Source organism: Carassius gibelio, chromosome B11, assembly GCF_023724105.1.
Source record: "Carassius gibelio isolate Cgi1373 ecotype wild population from Czech Republic chromosome B11, carGib1.2-hapl.c, whole genome shotgun sequence".
In the NCBI taxonomy this organism is placed as follows: Eukaryota; Metazoa; Chordata; class Actinopteri; order Cypriniformes; family Cyprinidae; genus Carassius; species Carassius gibelio.
This window is the reverse complement of record NC_068406.1, coordinates 12,137,688-12,155,948: the sequence shown is the minus strand read 5'-3', so window position 1 is coordinate 12,155,948 and position 18,261 is coordinate 12,137,688. Positions and strand designations below refer to the sequence as shown.

Below are 18,261 nucleotides of genomic sequence, written 5' to 3'. Positions count from 1 at the left end.
TCAGGGAACCGTTTCTTCAACTATATAAGTGTTTTAAAATTTTACCACAAAAGAGCCACATTTCTGATCTGTATATTTTCTTCTTAGAGACTTAAACTTAATTATTTCTACTTTGACTTATGGACCAATCGATTTGCATTTAATGACAATAGGCCTGAATTTCATGTTTCATGTTTATGTTTCTCAGTAAAAACAACAACCACAGACAGCTACTTTAGCAGAATTAGCAGAATTAGGGTGGAGTGGAATAGATTTCTCATTTGTTTTAAACAAACCTGGTGAAATAATATTGCTTCATAAACAAAAACCACAGACTCCTCAGTTGTGTTACCACAGCTTGTTTTATTGTACTAAAATTTATTTTGACAGCAACAATGGAAATCATCATTCAAGTGTCTAACAGCATATCAAATATTCAAATGTTCAAATTAAGAGACTGATTGTGGTACTAATAATTGTCTTGTACATTAAAGTGTAGGTGTGAAGAAGGGTCTATATTTCACTGTAAGTAAATGTTAAATCTGAAACACTGGATTTCTAAGCATGTGTTTGCTCAAGAGTAAATGTGCTGTGGGAGGTGGCATAGATTTATTTTAGCTACTGCAGGCCCTTTTTAAGTCAATGGTAATTTAAATGAAACAATGTTTTTAGACAATTTTATCTTAAAAAATACAGAATGAATGTGGCCTGTGTGCTTTTTCAAATTCTTGTACCCCTGAATTAGTGCACTTTTTACTATTGTGTATCTGGTAATGATATGCAAGAAAAACTCCAGTCTTACTCTGGTTTAGCACCTTGTGTATATGAATAAAAATAAAAAAATCAACTAGATGTCTTTCAGAATAAAAAATACAGAAAAAAATACATTTACTTTGTCAAAAAAACACTTTCAGTAACATATTCTTTGGAGTGTGACTAATAACTTGGCCTCTTGGTTTACTGCAGTGTTTTCCTGTACCCAAAACCCATCTCCACCGGTGAAATCATTGAGTTTAATCCAATGGTTATCCTAAGCAATCCTAACTCTGTATAACAAACAATTTTTATCTTTTTTTACCACAATATAAGTGCATAAATTGCATAGATTTAGTGTAATAAAAAATGCATCAGTTCTACTCTAACCACTGTGCTGAACCCATTCACCCCCCCCCCCTTTTCGTTACTGAAAAACCCACCAACCCCTCAACAGATCCACCGAATAAATCGGTCAAAAAAGCTGGGTTTGTTCAGACTATCAAAATCCTGACCCCTGAAAATGGCCGTCTCATCTCCCATTGAAAGCTTCTCTAGGGTCTCCTTGCCAAGGTCGCTGCCCAAGGCAATCACTGTGGGAACACCCTCTACTCTGCGCATCGCGCTAAGGCCTTCCTCCAGGTTCTTTGTGCTGGTGACCCCATCAGTAATGAAGATGAACGCCAGCTCAGCATTTCGTCTAGCCAATCTTGTGCCTCTGCTCGTGACAATGTTGTTGACGGCGTAGATAATACCGCTTGCCACATTGGAAGTAGAATCCAGGTACCTCAAGTTAGCCACACCATCAGAAATGACAGTGAAGTTGCTGGTGAGTTTGAAGGCCAACTGATGTTGGTTTTCATCACCATACTGCATAAGAGCCACCCTGGCACTGCGTTCATCGCTGTCTCCCTGGGCGAGGTTCAGGCGGTTAGCGACTTTCTCCACAAACTCACGTGCATAGCGGAAATTCTCCTGACCCATGCGCTCTGAGCCATCCAGCATGAAGATGAGATCAACAGGCCGCTGGATGCAGTCGGCTACAGCTGGCTCTATAAGATACAAAAACAGCAATAACTGTCTTGGATGACATGCTTGATTTGCGCCAAATGAATTGTGCAAAATAAATGTGTTAGTTTACAGAGATGAGGTTCTTTTAAGAGCAAATAAACCTAACAAAAATAAACATTTAATTGCTAAAGAGACAGTATTTATTTGTCAGAAATAATTCAAGTTGCATTTCTTGCAGTCCAAGAGCTTGCCATTTTTTCATTGCACATTCCTGATATACAGTATACATATATAATACTTACTACTAAATATACATAATCTTCCATTGCCAAAAAAAAAAGGCTCATTATTGTCTATAATGGCAGGCTGAAAAACCTTCTTAGTCCATTTTCTCTTTCACTCACGGATGGTCAACATCAGGATACTCATAGCTAATTCACATTGGTATGTATTTCCATTCAAAAAGATTCACTGAGATAATCATCAAACATAAATGGCCATTAACAGTTATATAAGGTGGCTACAAAAAGTTTTACTGAATTGCCGTTGTAGTAAATTAATGCTATGATAAAGATATGTCAGATACTCTAAAGCTTTCTGTCGCCTAAATAGCAGATAAGCTTTAGAAAATAAATGTAACCAGAAAAAATATTGAACTTAAACAATATTGGTAAAGCAGTTTACAAAAAATTCTTAATTTATCATACTAATTATTTGTGTAAAACATAGTAGGGATTTAAAAGTCGGCCGTGGTAAAGCAGCACTAAAAAGCTCCATTGATATTTCTCTAACCTATATGAAGCTACAGGCTTGGGACTTCAGCCTTAATGTGCAAAATGCAAAACTGATATGAATATAGTCTCAAAACTAATTGTTCATTCATTTACAGATGCTTTAGTTTAAAGAAATAGATCAAGCAAAAAAAATAAAAATAAAATACAATTCAGTCATCATCAACTGAAAACCTGTATGAATTTCAGATTTTCGATGTACAACTTTAAAACATGTTTATGGAGTTTTTATTTCCTTTCTGGAGTTTGACAACCCCTGGTCACTTTTCAGGAAAAGATCAACATTTCCTTTTGTGTTCCATTGAAGAAAGAAAGTCATACAGGTTTGTACAATGCAAGTAAATGATGACAGAATTGACATTTTTAATTTAAACTAACCCTTCTTTGGTCTATTCACAACACCGAAGCATTTATAAAAGATAAAAAATTCCTTAAAATCCTAGAAGCCCTGAGGAATCAAGCAAAACAGGATAAGGTAATGAGAGCATGCTATGCAAGCAAAGTTTCAAAAAATCTGTTCATCTAATCAAAATGTGTTCATTTCGCATATCTGGATGCAAAAAAAATAAAATAAAAAATGATTACAGAGAAGCAGGCATTGGGTCAAGAGGCAAAGGTTGGCATTTCACATTTTTGTAGCAGGGAACTGCTTTTAGCAAAGGCTAGCAAACAAATTAAGTGGCTGATAACTGGCCGTGATGTTAACTATATTACATGCTATTTCTTGCTAATTAAATGTTACATCTTTAAGGGAGGTATTAGCAATGGCATTCGACTATTGTTAATGCAAATACCATACTCATGCATAGACCAGCTAGCTTTTTACTTAACAACTCTACAGTGAGGCCAAGTTTACTGTTTTAGTCAAGCTATCAGTTTAAATTTTTTTGGAAATGCCCAATCATGCTTTCTAACACAAGCCAAGAGCTTTGTTTGGGTCTCCCATCATATCGGAATAGATCACTCTAAACGAGTCAATGAACAGATCGGTCCATCTCTGTTTGTCAGGTTCAGAGGACAGTTTAGCCATCTGGGCTGAATAAGCCAATGTAGCTACAGCCTTGGTGTAGGTATCAGGGTGTTTGGCCTCTTGTAGATTGTTGAATAAGTTTGGGAGGCTTTGTACAGTGGTTGGGATGGGACTGTCCTTCCACTCCTCTGCAAGGGCGTCATCTGCAAGTGAGTGTTGAAACAATAGTTTTAGGGGCCTCCTAGCAACTGGCTCTGCCTCGTTGCTGTTTTGATTGATTTTAGTTTTTGATTTGATATCTTTCGCATTGATCATTGTGCATTTTGCTGACAAACTTATACCTTTGTTGTGATAATGTGACATTTCCCTTGAGAGACTGGGCTGGTTATCACACATAACAAGTGTATGATTGATATTCATAACATAAACATATGAGATGATAACTGAACATCCTTGAACCATTTGTTATGTGTACTGAACCATTAAAGGAACACTGAAAATAAGCAAATTTTTCAACTCCCTTAGAGTTAAACAGTTGAGTTTTACCGTTTTCGAATCCATTCAGACAATCTTCGGGTCTGGTGGTAGCACTTTTAGCTTAGCTTAGCATAGATCATTTAATCTGATTAGACCGTTAGCATCTCAATCAAAAATACCAAAAGAGTTTTTATATTTTTCTTATTTAAAACTGGACACTTTGTACACAAAGACCGACAGAGCAATACAGCAGGCGCAGTGATATTACGCAGCACCTAAAAATAATTTTATTATTTTCAGGTGCTGCGTAATATCTTTGGTCATTTTTGAGCGAGATGCTAACGGTCTAATTAGATTCAATTATCTATGCTAAGCTAAGTTAAAAGTGCTACATCAGACCCGGAGATCGGCTGAATTGATTCTAAAACGGTAAAACTCAACTGTGAGTTGGAAAAGGAGCCTATTTTCAAAAATGTTGCTTTAATATATAAAAACGACTTTTTATTAATACAGCATGTTGATCATTTATCTTGCAAATCTAGACCGTTCTGTGGATTTTAGATCATTTTGCAGATAAAAAAACATTATTAATATGACTTTAATATGCCAAATATAACCTGACTTTTTTATTAGCATGCTAGCCGTTATGGCTGACATAACAACTATTAGTGTCATCTAATAATTGGCCATAAAAAATATTGTATGCAGTGTTGTTATTGGTAAAATTGTTATTGCTAAAAGTGAAAAATGACAAATGCGCATAACATGACTAAAATGATCAATTTAAGCTGAAAGCATAAAAATAAAAGCTAATTCAAAATATGAATGAATACTATAATTGTATATAAATAATAATAAAATAACACTGATTACATGAACTGTACAGAGTATTTTGCCCCTATTTAAATCCATTTAAACCCTGTGAAAAAAGAAAATTATAAAAAACATTGCAGCTATGTAAAGGAAATAATACAAATAATAAATTAATGAATTTTATTGTATAAATTAAGTTAACTGAAAGAAAAAGATTCAGAATGTTTTTACACTAATTAGGAGAATTAATCATACACATCTTTGTGTATATGAACAACAACACTTACCACTTTTACATGGAAGATCAGGGCAAACGATCACTGGATCTAAAACAAATAAACAAAATAAAAGTAATTAAAAGACAATAATTTCTAGATATCAAGACAGCAAGCTAAAAACATAGTTAAGTCAGGCCAGGACTCACCTGGGCAGAGAACAGTCTCAATCCTATCGATGAAATCCTCTGCAACCAGATCAGCGAAACGCCTCATTCCCATGACTCTTCCATCTTTTCTGCAAGCAATGGACTTGAGGCTTTCGTTCTCCTCTGGCTGGTCAAACATGTCACCAATACCAATGGCATTCACGTCAATGCTGGTGTCTGTGCAGAGGTAATTGAGCAGTTTGTCGTCATCCCGAGGGTCGTACCGGCCGTCTGTGATCACAACCACTGTCACATTAGCCTTCGCACGTCGGCTATCACGAATCAGGTTATCATAGGCGAACTTCAGGGCAGAAGGCGTCCACGTTCCTCCAGCGATCCATTCAAGCTTCTTCACTGCGTCTTTGAAGGCGGACATCGAGTCGATCTTGGAGTCGTTGAGGCGAATGGCCTGGAATGTTCCATTGTGACTGTACTGGACAACCCCGACTCGAGTGCCTGAGATATTTAGCAAAAACAGATGTTGTTAGATTACATCAAACCACTTCTGCATTGCTACTTAAAGTAAGCTAATTCAGGCTTTTTTCTAAAGATATTCATAAAAAAAAATTGACATTTTAAAAATTTTCTCAAGTAAATATGAATGCAAACGCTGGTCTTTCAATGTCTTTTTACCTGTTTCAGAACTGGGATCTTTTGCTATTGAGCCCAGTCTGTTGATGGTGTTGATCACAAAGTTCTTCTCAAGGGTGAAGTTGGTCAACCCCACACTTTCAGAGCTGTCAATCACAAACACAATATCCAGGGCACCACATCTCTTTTCACAGTCTGAAACAGACAAGAACATTTACTTAGTATACTGCAGCAGCACATTTATTTTTATAATGAGAATTTCAGTATGAGAATCTTACCGCAGCATCCACAGGTCTCTCTGATGTAGTTCATGACATCACATTCCTGAGAAATATATGTTATATAGTCAACATTTTTCCATGAAGTAATTTTGAGCAATTTAATAACTTAATGCTTACAGTAAGGCCAGGGTCTCCCTCTGGTCCAGGGTCACCCTGTTAAGGACACAATTTGAAATCATTTAATAAAAGAATTCACTTTAAATCGCATTGTCAACCATTCAGAACTTGGTTTAATGCTACCATTTACTGTTGTTTAAGGACTTTTCTATGGCCAAATCAATGAAATATCACAAATGTATGGCTGGACGAAAATTATTTTCCATATCAACAATATAATGATATTCATTTACCATTGATGGTGAAGGAAACGCTTTCCACGTGTTTGTTAGATATTGAGAATGAATGTAAACATAACTTGTTTGTTCATAATTCAACTCCACAGATTTAGCTACATTTTAATTTAGAGCCCAATTAAAACCAATTCATTATTTTTTTTTTTATAAATTATGTGTTTTCCATAATAAAATGCTTCTCAATAACTGTATAAAAGAAAAATAGATAACTATATATATATCTATTTCGCATAGTACATCATTTTTCAAATATGAAGGCATGAAAACATGAACTTAATCCCCAGATCTGCTCCAAGAGTCTGAGATTACGTGTGTGTGTGTGTGTGAGCTTGTTTATGTGGTTAACGAGAACACAAATTTGTATAATGACATAGGTATGACACAGGTATTACAATGAGGATGTGGTTTATGAGGACATTTTTAGTGTCCCCGTAATTCAAAACGCTTATAAATCATACAGAATTAGTTATTTTGAAATTCCAAAATTGCACAAAGTTTCCTGTGAGGGTTAGGTTTAGGTGTAGGGTTGGGGTAGGGCAATAGAAAATACAGTTTGTACAGAATAAAACCCATTACGCCTATGGAGAGTCCCCATAAACCACATATACCAACATATGTGTGTGTGTGGGTGTGTGTGTATGTGAGAGTATTTATGTATTCAATTGTATTTTTGATCAAATTCAATTCTAAAATGGAGCAACTCTCTGAGCAGCTCTGCAGATTTCCCTGTGTTCAGATACTGTATATTGAGGCTGAAGACATGGATATACTAGATGAAATGAGAACAAGCTGTCTTAATGGCAGCATGCACTGACTGACTGTTGTTGCTCTTATTTCTGCTTATCATTGTGAGACATCAATGATCTTGTTATGATATAGTTTATCACTCAGCCCTACCCGAACATCATTTTAACATTAATATGCACTAAAAATTAAACTTGCATTTCTTCCTGGGTCTCCTATAGTCCCCCTTTGTCCAGGTTCTCCTGAAGGCCCGGGCTCTCCCTGAAACACGATGAAAAAATATGATCACACTGTGAAAGAAAAACTGGTTGCAAATGGCATTTCATTTTGATTTTATAAAAAAAACTTCTGAACAGTAAACATGCAACAAAAATGAGTCAATTTGCTGACCGGCTCTCCAGGAGTTCCCTTTAGACCTGGGTCACCCTTTGGTCCGCAGTCTCCTCTACTTCCCCTTGGACCAAGTGAACCTTTATCACCCCTGTCACCCTGTTAAACACAGATTTATTACATTTATTTGTAAAATATAAAATGGAACGTGATCTAAAGCTCTGTAAATTGACATTTCTTTCAGTCCAAGTACAAATGTAACTACCGTAGGTCCCCTTGGTCCAGGATAGCTGAATCCAGGTCTGCCAGAATCACCCTACGGCAAAAGAATCCGTATATTGTATTTACAACAGAAATGAAAGCATTGATTTTAAAACCATCGGATTGTTTTGTGTGTGAAGTACCTTTGGTCCTAGAGGGCCAGGATCACCTCTAGGGCCAGAATCGCCTGCATCACCTTGGGAACCCTACAACAGACATAACATGCTGTAACAAGCTGTTTTTGGTTTTGGACATTTTCAGCCAGTTTGTATTGAGCAATGGCTGTAAAATATGATATTTAGCAAGATTTAGTCATTTTTACATTTCTGCCTGGTTCTCCAGAAGCTCCAGGTGGTCCTCTTGGTCCTGGAAGTCCATTATCACCCTAAAGTGAGCAACAAGAGCCACATAAATGTTTATGTTTTCATTGATATTTATGATAAAACCAGTAAAAATCTATTTTCAGCAATGACATGTTTTAAGCAGCCAAATCAGTGACATTTACCTTGGATCCTTTGTTGCCATCTTCGCCCGAAAGACCCCTGGGTCCCTCAGAACCTGGTTCACCCTGTCAGACAGTTTCGATATTTTAATCAATCAGGATCAATTCAATCAATCAATCAATTAATTGTTAAAATAATTGTTAAATAACATAGTCTCCCCTCATGAAATCTGAGTTTATAATACAATAAAAGCCACTTACCAAGCACCTTTTTTAACCGAGAACCAATTATTTTGTAAAGTTATAATTTTTAGTGAACCCTACACTGACCTTTTCTCCTTTTGCCCCATTGCTTCCAGTGCTGCCTTTAGGCCCAAAATCTCCTCGTCTTCCCTAAAAAAGACAATGGTAAATATCATCAAAATTCAACCTACTTTAGTCTTACAAGGGAAATATAACAGGATGAGAATTTCTCACAGGGTCGCCTTTAGGTCCAGGTCCTCCAGCTGTACCCTATAAAACAAAACAAAGTTCTCTTTAACATCATCTGTATTTTACAATGTTAAAATAACAATTATGACCATAATTTAAATAAATACATACAGCAGATCCTTTCTGGCCAGGAATTCCAGGTGATCCGGGACTTCCTTTCTCTCCCTGTAGGGGGGGTCAGAGAGCATATTACATTATGATCGATAACTAATGTTAGTGTAATGTTTGTATTTATAAAATCTTACTTTGGGTCCAGGATCTCCAGCTATCCCAAGAGGACCTGATCTTCCTGGACGACCTGGATCGCCCTGAGAAGAAAGTTAGGAACCATGACACATCGAAACACAATGCATAAAGGCTTTTAGATAAATGCCCATTTTTCTTTTTCCTGCAATTTCTCAGGTACCTTTTCTCCCGGAACCCCTCGAAGACCAGGTTCTCCAACACTTCCAGGATAGCCATTAGGACCCTTTAAAAGGCACATTCATCTGTCAATGGACTTGCATAATATCAGTATCTGTTACCCCAAAAGAAAAGACTCAAACCTTGTCGCCGGGGTCACCTTTGCAGCCAGGAGCGCCTATCCTGCCAATTTTTCCCTATTTAAAAAATAGCCATTTTTATTACATTTTTGTATTTGTTTTAATTATTTTCATTTCTCACTACCCCACATTTACTATTTCTTACCTTCTGCCCATCTGTTCCATTTCTTCCCGATGCTCCAGCAACACCCTGTTCGAAAAAGAAAAAAAGAGAATTATAAATATTTCAAAATAGATGCAGCATGGAAGATTCTGTAAACAGAGAAAATATAAAATGATAAGGAAACATTCTAAGGAACTTACCTTTTTCCCTTGTGCTCCCATTTCTCCCTAAAAACAGAAAATTAGCATGTAACATTTGTTGTGCATGATAATAAGTCAACCATATTTGTTAGAACTTACAGATAACATTGAGGAAATCATACCTTTTCACCTTTAAGACCAGTCTCTCCCTAAATGACAATAAACAGGAGAGTAGTTACAAACAGTAATCTGGACAAATAAAGTGCAGTTATTTTAATGACAGCTCAATAGATTTACACAGAAACTGAAATGAAATGCTTGAAGTGAACTGAGCAATTAACACAATATTTAATATCATTGATCGCAAAAAAAGAAAAGTATATATTGCCCTTATACCTTCTAGTAATCGGCCAAGCGAAAACACTTATTGCAGATAATCTTAAATTAGCCAAACATGATCAGAAAAAAATTGGTCTCATCAATACATATTGGTTTATGATTAGGCATTTAATCGCACATGAGGAATGTGAAGAACTTACTTTAGGTCCAGGATGTCCAATGGGTCCCTCAATACCCGGATCTCCCTGTAGGTTTTGACATGAGTTAATACAAATAGTACTGGTGTGAGAGCACAACTGAATAAACATTAGATTTAATACAGTCTTTGGTTGAAATGCAGTGTTTTACCAAATTCATTCAATAGAACTGGTTTGTACTCACAGGACGTCCTCTTTGACCTTTAAGACCGGGGTCGCCATTATCTCCTTTAGCTCCCTGTAATAATTAAGAAGTTAGATCAAGCGTTGAGCAGAAAGAAAAAGAGAGTGAAATTACTTGATAAGATTTCTGGCAGTGCTGTGTTTTTAAACCCAATTGAGTTTTTTTAAGACTCACTTTCTGTCCCCTGTGTCCCGATGGACCCGGAGGTCCTGGAGTCTCTAGACATTTCGTAGAGTAGCACTGGAAAGTAAGGATGAAATAGAATTATAAAACATTGTAATGTAAAAAGAGTTGAAAAAAAGGTTTTTCACTTTAAAAATGTTGTTCACGCTGAGAAAAAAATGTTTTTTTTTTTGAAGAACTGTTCACTGAAAGGTGAAAAATGGTTCTTCTGTTTCATTGCTGAAAAACCCTCCTTTCATTTGTAGGCAAGGCAAGGCAAATTTCATTTATAGAGCGCAAGTTTAACAACCATAGTTCATCCAAAGTGCTGTACAATGAAAATAAATCAGAATTTAAAAGAGAAAAAGGGGGGAGAAGTACTGTATCAACAACAACACAGAAAAACTAAGTATCAAAATGTATATCACTGATCGTTGAGACATGGGACAAAACATGTCCAGCAATTGTAATTGCTATTAGGTTTAAAACTGAAAAAAAAAAAAAATTCAATTGTAAATGTTATGGGGGATGATGTTTAATCTTTATGCTATAAAATGGATGAAATGGTGTCAACACTGTCAAACGTTCATTAAAATGAAAAATAAAATTTTATGGGGGGGAATATCATGGCCAGCTGTCACTCTAATGGACCCCCTTGCCACATTAATATTAATATTCATAATTTATTAATATTAATATCAAACAAACACATTAATATTTCCAGCGTTAGATAATTGTATTCTTCTGAAGTAGGTTTTATAAGCATCAAGCATCAACAGAAAAAACAAAAGAAAATAGGCTGCTACCTGAACTCCATTTCTTTTGTGAAAGAAATGCCAAATTTGTGAACACCGTCAGATGTCACCAAGATTTTCTTTCTGACAGTGGTGATGGGCCAAAGACGGAGTTGACATTCAATGTGAAGTCATCTTATTTTTGTGAAGTCATTTTTAATTATATTAAATATAAAATAGTGTTTAATAATAAATACCTATACTAAAATACTAAATATGTGACCTGACAGCATAGGTTTGCTAGTAACAGCAGTTTATTTGTTTTCCAGGTCTTGACTTCATTAAGATGGTGATGATTCATAAAGATGATCTAATGAAGAGTTATTTCCTGGTTTGATTGGAAGATACAGCTGGAAGTCGTTATGTTTCTGGAGTATTGAGCCCAAAGGGAGCATGTGGAGGGAAAACAAAAGAGGAACAGAACGGATCCCTGTGGAACACCACAATGGATATGCACAGTATATTTGAGGAGTTTATAGCAAGACGTCTGAGGAAAGTGATGCAACATGTTTGCACCCAATGAAGAAAAAAAATCACTTAAATCAACAAATGGCTGTACACTCATATGGATCTCACCTCTTGATAAGCCAGATGAAGCTGTAAGAAAGAACAAGATCAAAGAAAGATTATTATAATAATAGCCCTTTGCTCACAACAAATATGAATGAAGTACTAAATAGTTTCTTCATCAATTAATACATTTTACGATATTATGCCACTGCATATCCACAAGAAAAGTATTAAAGGCATTGCATTACCATTATGTCATAAATGCGATCAATTGTTGATTGCACTATGAGTGGCCGCACTCCCGTGAGATCAACCGCCATGTAGTGATTACGATAAACACCAGCAGGTGAGTTAGCAATCTCCCTAAGTCCCGCCTCCTCTAGGTTCCTGGATGATGCAACAGAGAAGATCTTAATGAACTCATCACGTGCTCGTTCCGCCGCCACTTTGATCCCACCACATGGGTTTCCTGTCACATGACCATCGGTGATTACCACCGCAAAGCGTTTGGCATTGGGTTTGGATGGTGAGTGGACCAGCTGGTGGGTCATGTTGGTGATGGCGCAGTCAATGTACGTGCCCTTGCCCAAGTATTTTATTCTTCTGAGATCACTGATGAATCTATCTTTACTGGTGATTGCACTGATGATCTCCTGCCGCTGGGAGAAGTGAAGGCCTCCTACAGACCAGCTGATCTGAACTGAACCTTTGTATTTAACATCTTCTAGTTTGCTGGCAAAAGCTTCGGTGAACTGTTTGATGCTCTCTACCAAGCTGCCAGGTGGGTTCTCCTGCAGAGCTATTGTCTCAGATGTGTCGATGACAAAGTATAAGTCGATTGGGCATTCAGTTGTTTCTAGAGAGAAAGAGAGAGAACACATACAGTGAGCTAAGTCACTAAAACTACAAAAAATAATATTCAATAATCTTTATATTTCTTAAAATAATACGCTACCATTCAAAAGTACTGGGTAAATATTTTTTTTTTCTTTTCTTTAAAGAAATAAAATAAAATTAAGATGAACTGCTCACAAGAAGTGACAATAAATGCATTCATAATGGTTCAAAAATATCTACTTTCTGTTTATCAAGGAAACTTAAAGAAAGGTTTTATTTTTAATGGAATTAAAAACTTTTATTTAGTAAGGATGCATTAAATTGATCATAAGCGACAATAAATACATTTAATGGGTTAAGAAAATGTGTGAATGTGTGATTTTTTTTTTTTTAGTTTTTTTATTTTATTTTGTTGATGTTGATTTATTTTATTCTTGAGATGCCAAAGCTGATATTTGAGCATCATTACTCTATAGTCTTCTTTTTCACATGATCCTTCAGAAATCACTCTAATATGCTGATTTATTGCTCAAGAAACGTTTCTTAATATTATCTTACGTTGCTTAATATTTTTGTTAAAGCCTTATTTTTATTATTATTAGTAAATGTCCAAAATAACAGCATTTATTTAAAATATAAATCTTTTGTAACATTATGAATGTTTTTAATGCCACTTTTGATCAGTTGAATGCACCCATCCATATTTTTAAATAAACATGTGTAATGAATAATGCATTCATAGAATAGAATAATTAGGTAACTGTAATAAGCGTTTCCTCACTTCCGCAGGGAGTCTGGCTGGCTGAAATCTGGACCTGTGTGTGAATGACCACAAACAACAGGAGGATCGATAGCCTCATCATCCTCATTCTCCTTCCTAAACACACAAAACAAAAAACAGGATGTGTTAACCACGTTCACAACACGCTCAGAATTTGTTCCCATCTGTGGACATCTGTTATATTCTAGCATGCCAAATACATTTACAAAACACCAGGAATTTTGACAGCAAGCAAAACATGTCTCTCCAGTGCCAGAATTTGGGGAATTTGACTATTTACCACTTTAAATTACTCTAATGCGCAATCATAAAATTACTTTCAATAAAACAAAAGTGCATAAAGTGACTTTCACAGAATCGTTTGCATCAGTCCAGTTGCATTATCCATCTAACAATGGGCACAGAAACAGCTAAAATGGTAAAAAGATTAATATAAGACAATATTTCATTAATTAAGATAAATTATTATTGAATTTGTGTCAAATATGTTATAGAGATGCCCTTGAACATGTTTAAACAGAGCTAACTGTCAATTGGAAACATTTGAACTCAATCGGCCACACCCATTGGCAGTTCAACTGAACATTGAAGGATAGGAATTCAAGAGGCAATGGTATTCTGGGAAATGAAGTGTTATGCCACCTTGGTCTATAAAACTTACTATATACATCTTACAAATTCCATAGATTTTTAGGCATATCTATAATCCTTTTTTTTGTGGTAAATTTGGAAATTAGATATCATACATTTATAGTCACGATAAATAAACCATGGTTTTATTGTAGTAAAAGTGTAGTAACCAGGGTTTGTTGGCATATTGATTACCATTTGTATAACCAGTTTTACTATAAATACCATGGTTAAACTATGGTTAGTCTAGCAAATCCATTTTTGTGGTTACCATGGTTTAACTATAGTAACCATGTTTTATTGGTTTTATTTGTAGTGAAACCATGTTGTTGTTGTTGTTTTTTTCATAAGCGTTCATTTGTTAACAAAATGTATACTGGAGCCAGAGATTCATCCATCGTCTGTAGAATAAGAGCTTGTTTTGATTCTGAATGTTATTGGATGCCATTAAAGTCAGTTTGTAGTTTTAAAACCCAGAAAAAAAAAAATTGTTTCATGAAATCCAATGGCTTTTACATTGGATTATTAACATTTGAGTAAAATAAGGGTGTGGTCAACGTTACCCGAAGTGACTTTCTTGTTTTGTCTTACAGCATAATTTACACGGTTCTATTTCAAACTTCGATTTCGAAGATTTTTTTATGCAAGTTGTTAACATCTTACTAAATAAATACTTATTACAATAACCACAAAGATGTGCATTTGCATGCTTGATGAATCATCATCAAAGTCCATATTCACTCTTGCAGGAGTCGTGCAACCCGTTCTTTTTGTTTTGTTTTTTTGTCTCCGATAAGACACTGTATGGCATTCACATTACAAGATTTCACCTAAGACTGTATAAAGACATATCATAAAAACATGCCATCTTGGCAGCACGTCATCATGCGTCACTCCTGGACAATCGAAAATAAGCAAAAAGTTGGGAACTTGTTGCTGAAGCCACGCCCACCTAGCTTGACTGCAGGTTCAGCAGCAGCAATCCACCTGTCATTCAAGTGGCCACGCCCTTAATTATGAAGAACTTTAAGGTTTAATATAATTTAAACAGATGATAGTTATAAAAAAAAAATTCACCCCCCTCACAGTTTTCATGAGAACAAAATTGTTTATTCAGACCAAAATAATTTTTTTTTACCAGGCTGTAAACATGTTTTTTTCTGCTGTAAAGTTGGGCATCTTAACACGGGAAGTCTATTGAATTGAATCCCTTTTGCAGCCAGCCTCTAGCGGCAAGTTGACGAATTACAGTTTAAGTCACTTCCGTGTTGGCTTCACGACAGAGAGCCAGAGGTTACTGCTTGGATTTGACTGATTTTTTTGTAGGAAGGGCGACTGCGCACAGCAGTTAAATAAATGACATAAGAGGCTTTAATAACCACTGGCCAAATACAAAAACGAAACTACAATTAAATCAACTTTGAGAGCAAGTGGGACCCCTAGTGTTTCGGGGGCCCAACACAGCTTGCGTACTTTATGTCTACATAGGATCAGCTCTGCACACAGCCCTCTCACAATATATTGCTTTACAGATCTATCACTTTTGCTGCTAAAAATGTACACGCAAGCATGCTGCATGTATCAGAAGTTCTCCGATCTGAAACTACATGCATACTGTGCTCGAGCCCAACTGAACTGTGCCCTGGCCCACTTCTTCCAACCGAGCCAGGAACGGCTAAAAGAACCGGGCCCACGCGCGGCACGAAGTTGTCATACTAATCAAACGAACCGGGCTTTGGGGGACAATAGTCAAGGTGTCTACTCAGAAGGCGTCTGTTACATGTTAATATCGAGGATCTGGACTCTGAGCATAACTTATTTTTCTATAACAAACTTAAAAAATATATATTTCCTATAAAAACATTAGTGCCCAGGCAGTAGCAAATAACTTTGGTTTTATATTTAATTTGATTAATGTTAAAGTTGAGATTTACAAGACATATTTTACCTGCTACTAAGTTATGTCAAAGAAAAAAAATACTTATTTGTTTAAAGTGTGCAAACAAAATGTTATTGCACTATTGGTCATACTGTAGTTCTTTTAAATGCATAAGTGCGCAATACAATACTTTTGAATTCATCATTGAATGTTGTGCATAACAGTGTGATTAATGGCGATTAGTCGCAGACATCGCATGATTAATCGGGATTAAAAATGTAATTGTTGCACAGCGCTAGTTATTTTATTACATTCGGTATCAAGGTTTTTTGTTTATCATACTGATTACAACATAACTCCAGGCAGGCTACTGTATTTGAGGCCCATTAGACAATATGTTGATATGTAATATACAGTATACGAAAATATATAGCCATAATCTAAACTCAAATTATCCAAAAATAGTCTACAATCAATTAAAAAGAGCAGCAGCACAGATGTGGCATATAGGACGAACAACGACATTAAATATCTTGATTAAGTACATGCAACACACTTTGAGTTTTGAAATCACAAATAATAAAGCATGCAAAACCGTTTATTCTTAAACAAAATAGTTTTTCGGCTGATTGAAAGAGCAAGCGAAAATTTTTAGATTACAGAATAGCTGAACAATGTGCACCTAAGTGATAGTTTAAGTGACTTTCCAAACTTTTAAGTGCATTTCCAAAACGTCCACTCTTCAGAGACAGAAACGCACTGCAAAGTTATATAAAAGTCAGACATCACTTACCCACCCAAGATCAGGAAATCTGAAGAACTTTTCGAGTGCTGATTTATGTTTAAGGTTAACAATCAAACATTTCGTACTAAGTAAAGCAGAAATCGGAATAAATTCCAAAATAAGAGAGTGAGTGAGAAGCCAAGCTGCAGGAGAAGTTTCCTCTGAGCTTCACCCAGCTTCAAAAGAAGTCTGTCGTCCCTCCTTCATCTGCTCTGAGGGAACGGAGCATCTGTGCACTGCCTCTTCTGTCCGCCTGGCGGCGCTGTGCATCCACACTGATGGACTACACCCCACTCCTCACGACTTTGATCTGGTGATAAGAGAAGGGGGATTATGGATCACCCACACATGTTCACAAAGTCCTGAGTGAGGACATCTTATTGAATTTTTTTTTTTTAAACGTGTGATGAAGTGCAATTCTCCACAAAATGATTGCTCGTTTCCAAAAAAAAACTTTCCAAAACTCTTTTTTTTTTGTTCTATTTGCAGTTTTCTAGAGAATGCATGGGAAAATCTCTGCCAAATTGTATTAGTAAAGACGTTACATACTATCTATCTATCTATCTATCTATCTATCTATCTATCTATCTATCTATCTATCTATCTATCTATCTATCTATCTATCTATCTATCTATCTATCTATCTATCTATCTATCTATCTATCTATCTATATATAGGCTATATATAGACTATCGTACTGTTGTTGTTGTACTTCTTATTTGAAAAGTATAAATACTTTTCCATTTGAATAATATATCATGCTTTTTTTCATCTTACGGTAATAAGAATGAGATGATTTTGCGTAATGAGAATTTGTGCTTAATTTTAACCTACCTAATGAAAATACGAAGCCCCGCACATGGCACGCAGGAAAAAAATTGTAGGCTAAAAATCGTGTGCATAATTTACTAATTTCTTCCACTGATGTATGAATTATGCACACGATTTAGAAAATCGAGGCAACGAAATAATAATCTTGTGCAGGTTTAATACTTCGAGGGAACGAATTAGTAGCATGAAAAAAAAAAAAAAAAAAAAAAAAAAAATATATATATATATATATATATATATATATATATATATATATATATATATATATATATATATATATATATATATATATATATATATATATATATTTGTTTTTTTTTTGTTTTTTTGTTTTTTTTTAATGCTATGTCCGGGGCTCCGTATGAAAATAATATCAGAATGTCAAGAATTTAAATGATTATAAAAATTGGCTTAATTTTCATATGCAGCATATAATTTGTTGTTGTTTTAGGGAGAAATGTGATCTGAACATGCTCTCAAGAGGCTCCAAGCTTCGCCAAGTTTTTTATTCATTTTTTATTTTATTTATTTTTATAAGTATCTATGGTTACAGTCGTTTCCTTAGTCAATTACATGGACCAGCTGCATATAAGTATTTCCAAATGTAGGCATCTGTCAGAGTATGTTCCAGTCACAATTGACGGAGTTGCTCCACTGAGTCACCTTCACCAAAAGATATCTACATAAACATTCATATTCCAGTAAACACTCCCATAAACATGAGTGCGTGCACGCCCAGAAAAACCTCCCAGACTTAACTCACTCCTGCTGAATGGTATGCCAGCATTCATACTACAAAAAAGTGCATGATACAACTAAACCTCAAAAGGAATAT

The 18,261-nt window shown here is 35.5% G+C and overlaps 1 protein-coding gene across 3 annotated transcripts; it reads right to left on the bottom strand.

Moving 5' to 3' along the window:
- Window positions 1-322: 322 nt before the first annotated feature.
- On the bottom strand, window positions 323-16,785 carry col6a2 (collagen, type VI, alpha 2). Of its 3 annotated transcripts, none has more exons than XM_052569537.1 (28): window positions 16,604-16,785; window positions 13,302-13,397; window positions 11,932-12,539; window positions 11,750-11,770; window positions 10,392-10,457; window positions 10,218-10,271; window positions 10,037-10,081; window positions 9,680-9,706; window positions 9,558-9,584; window positions 9,400-9,444; window positions 9,258-9,311; window positions 9,119-9,181; window positions 8,958-9,020; window positions 8,824-8,877; window positions 8,698-8,733; window positions 8,551-8,613; window positions 8,284-8,346; window positions 8,101-8,163; window positions 7,922-7,984; window positions 7,783-7,833; window positions 7,578-7,676; window positions 7,386-7,448; window positions 6,208-6,243; window positions 6,088-6,133; window positions 5,852-6,004; window positions 5,219-5,674; window positions 5,082-5,120; window positions 323-3,707 (listed from the first exon to the last, which is right to left on the bottom strand). In XM_052569537.1, the coding sequence occupies exons 2-28, from the start codon at window positions 13,387-13,389 to the stop codon at window positions 3,445-3,447; spliced, it is 2,709 nt and encodes a 902-aa protein (XP_052425497.1). In that variant the 5' UTR covers window positions 13,390-13,397; window positions 16,604-16,785; the 3' UTR covers window positions 323-3,444. The 3 variants fall into 3 exon arrangements, with proteins under 3 accessions (XP_052425497.1, XP_052425495.1, XP_052425496.1); XM_052569535.1 differs by having other exon boundaries at window positions 323-1,784; window positions 16,604-16,780; XM_052569536.1 differs by having other exon boundaries at window positions 323-1,784; window positions 16,608-16,780.
- Window positions 16,786-18,261: the final 1,476 nt, after the last annotated feature.

Coding starts and splice junctions, on each gene's coding strand:
- col6a2 (XM_052569535.1), bottom strand. CDS start 13,389: ATGAGGATGATGAGGCTATCGATCCTCCTGTTGTTTGTGGTCATTCAC. Junction 12,540..13,301: donor CAGCCAGACTCCCTGCGGAA/GTGAGGAAACGC, acceptor CTTTCTCTCTAG/AAACAACTGAATGCCCAATC. Junction 8,164..8,283: donor ATGGCAACAAAGGATCCAAG/GTAAATGTCACT, acceptor TGCTCACTTTAG/GGTGATAATGGACTTCCAGG.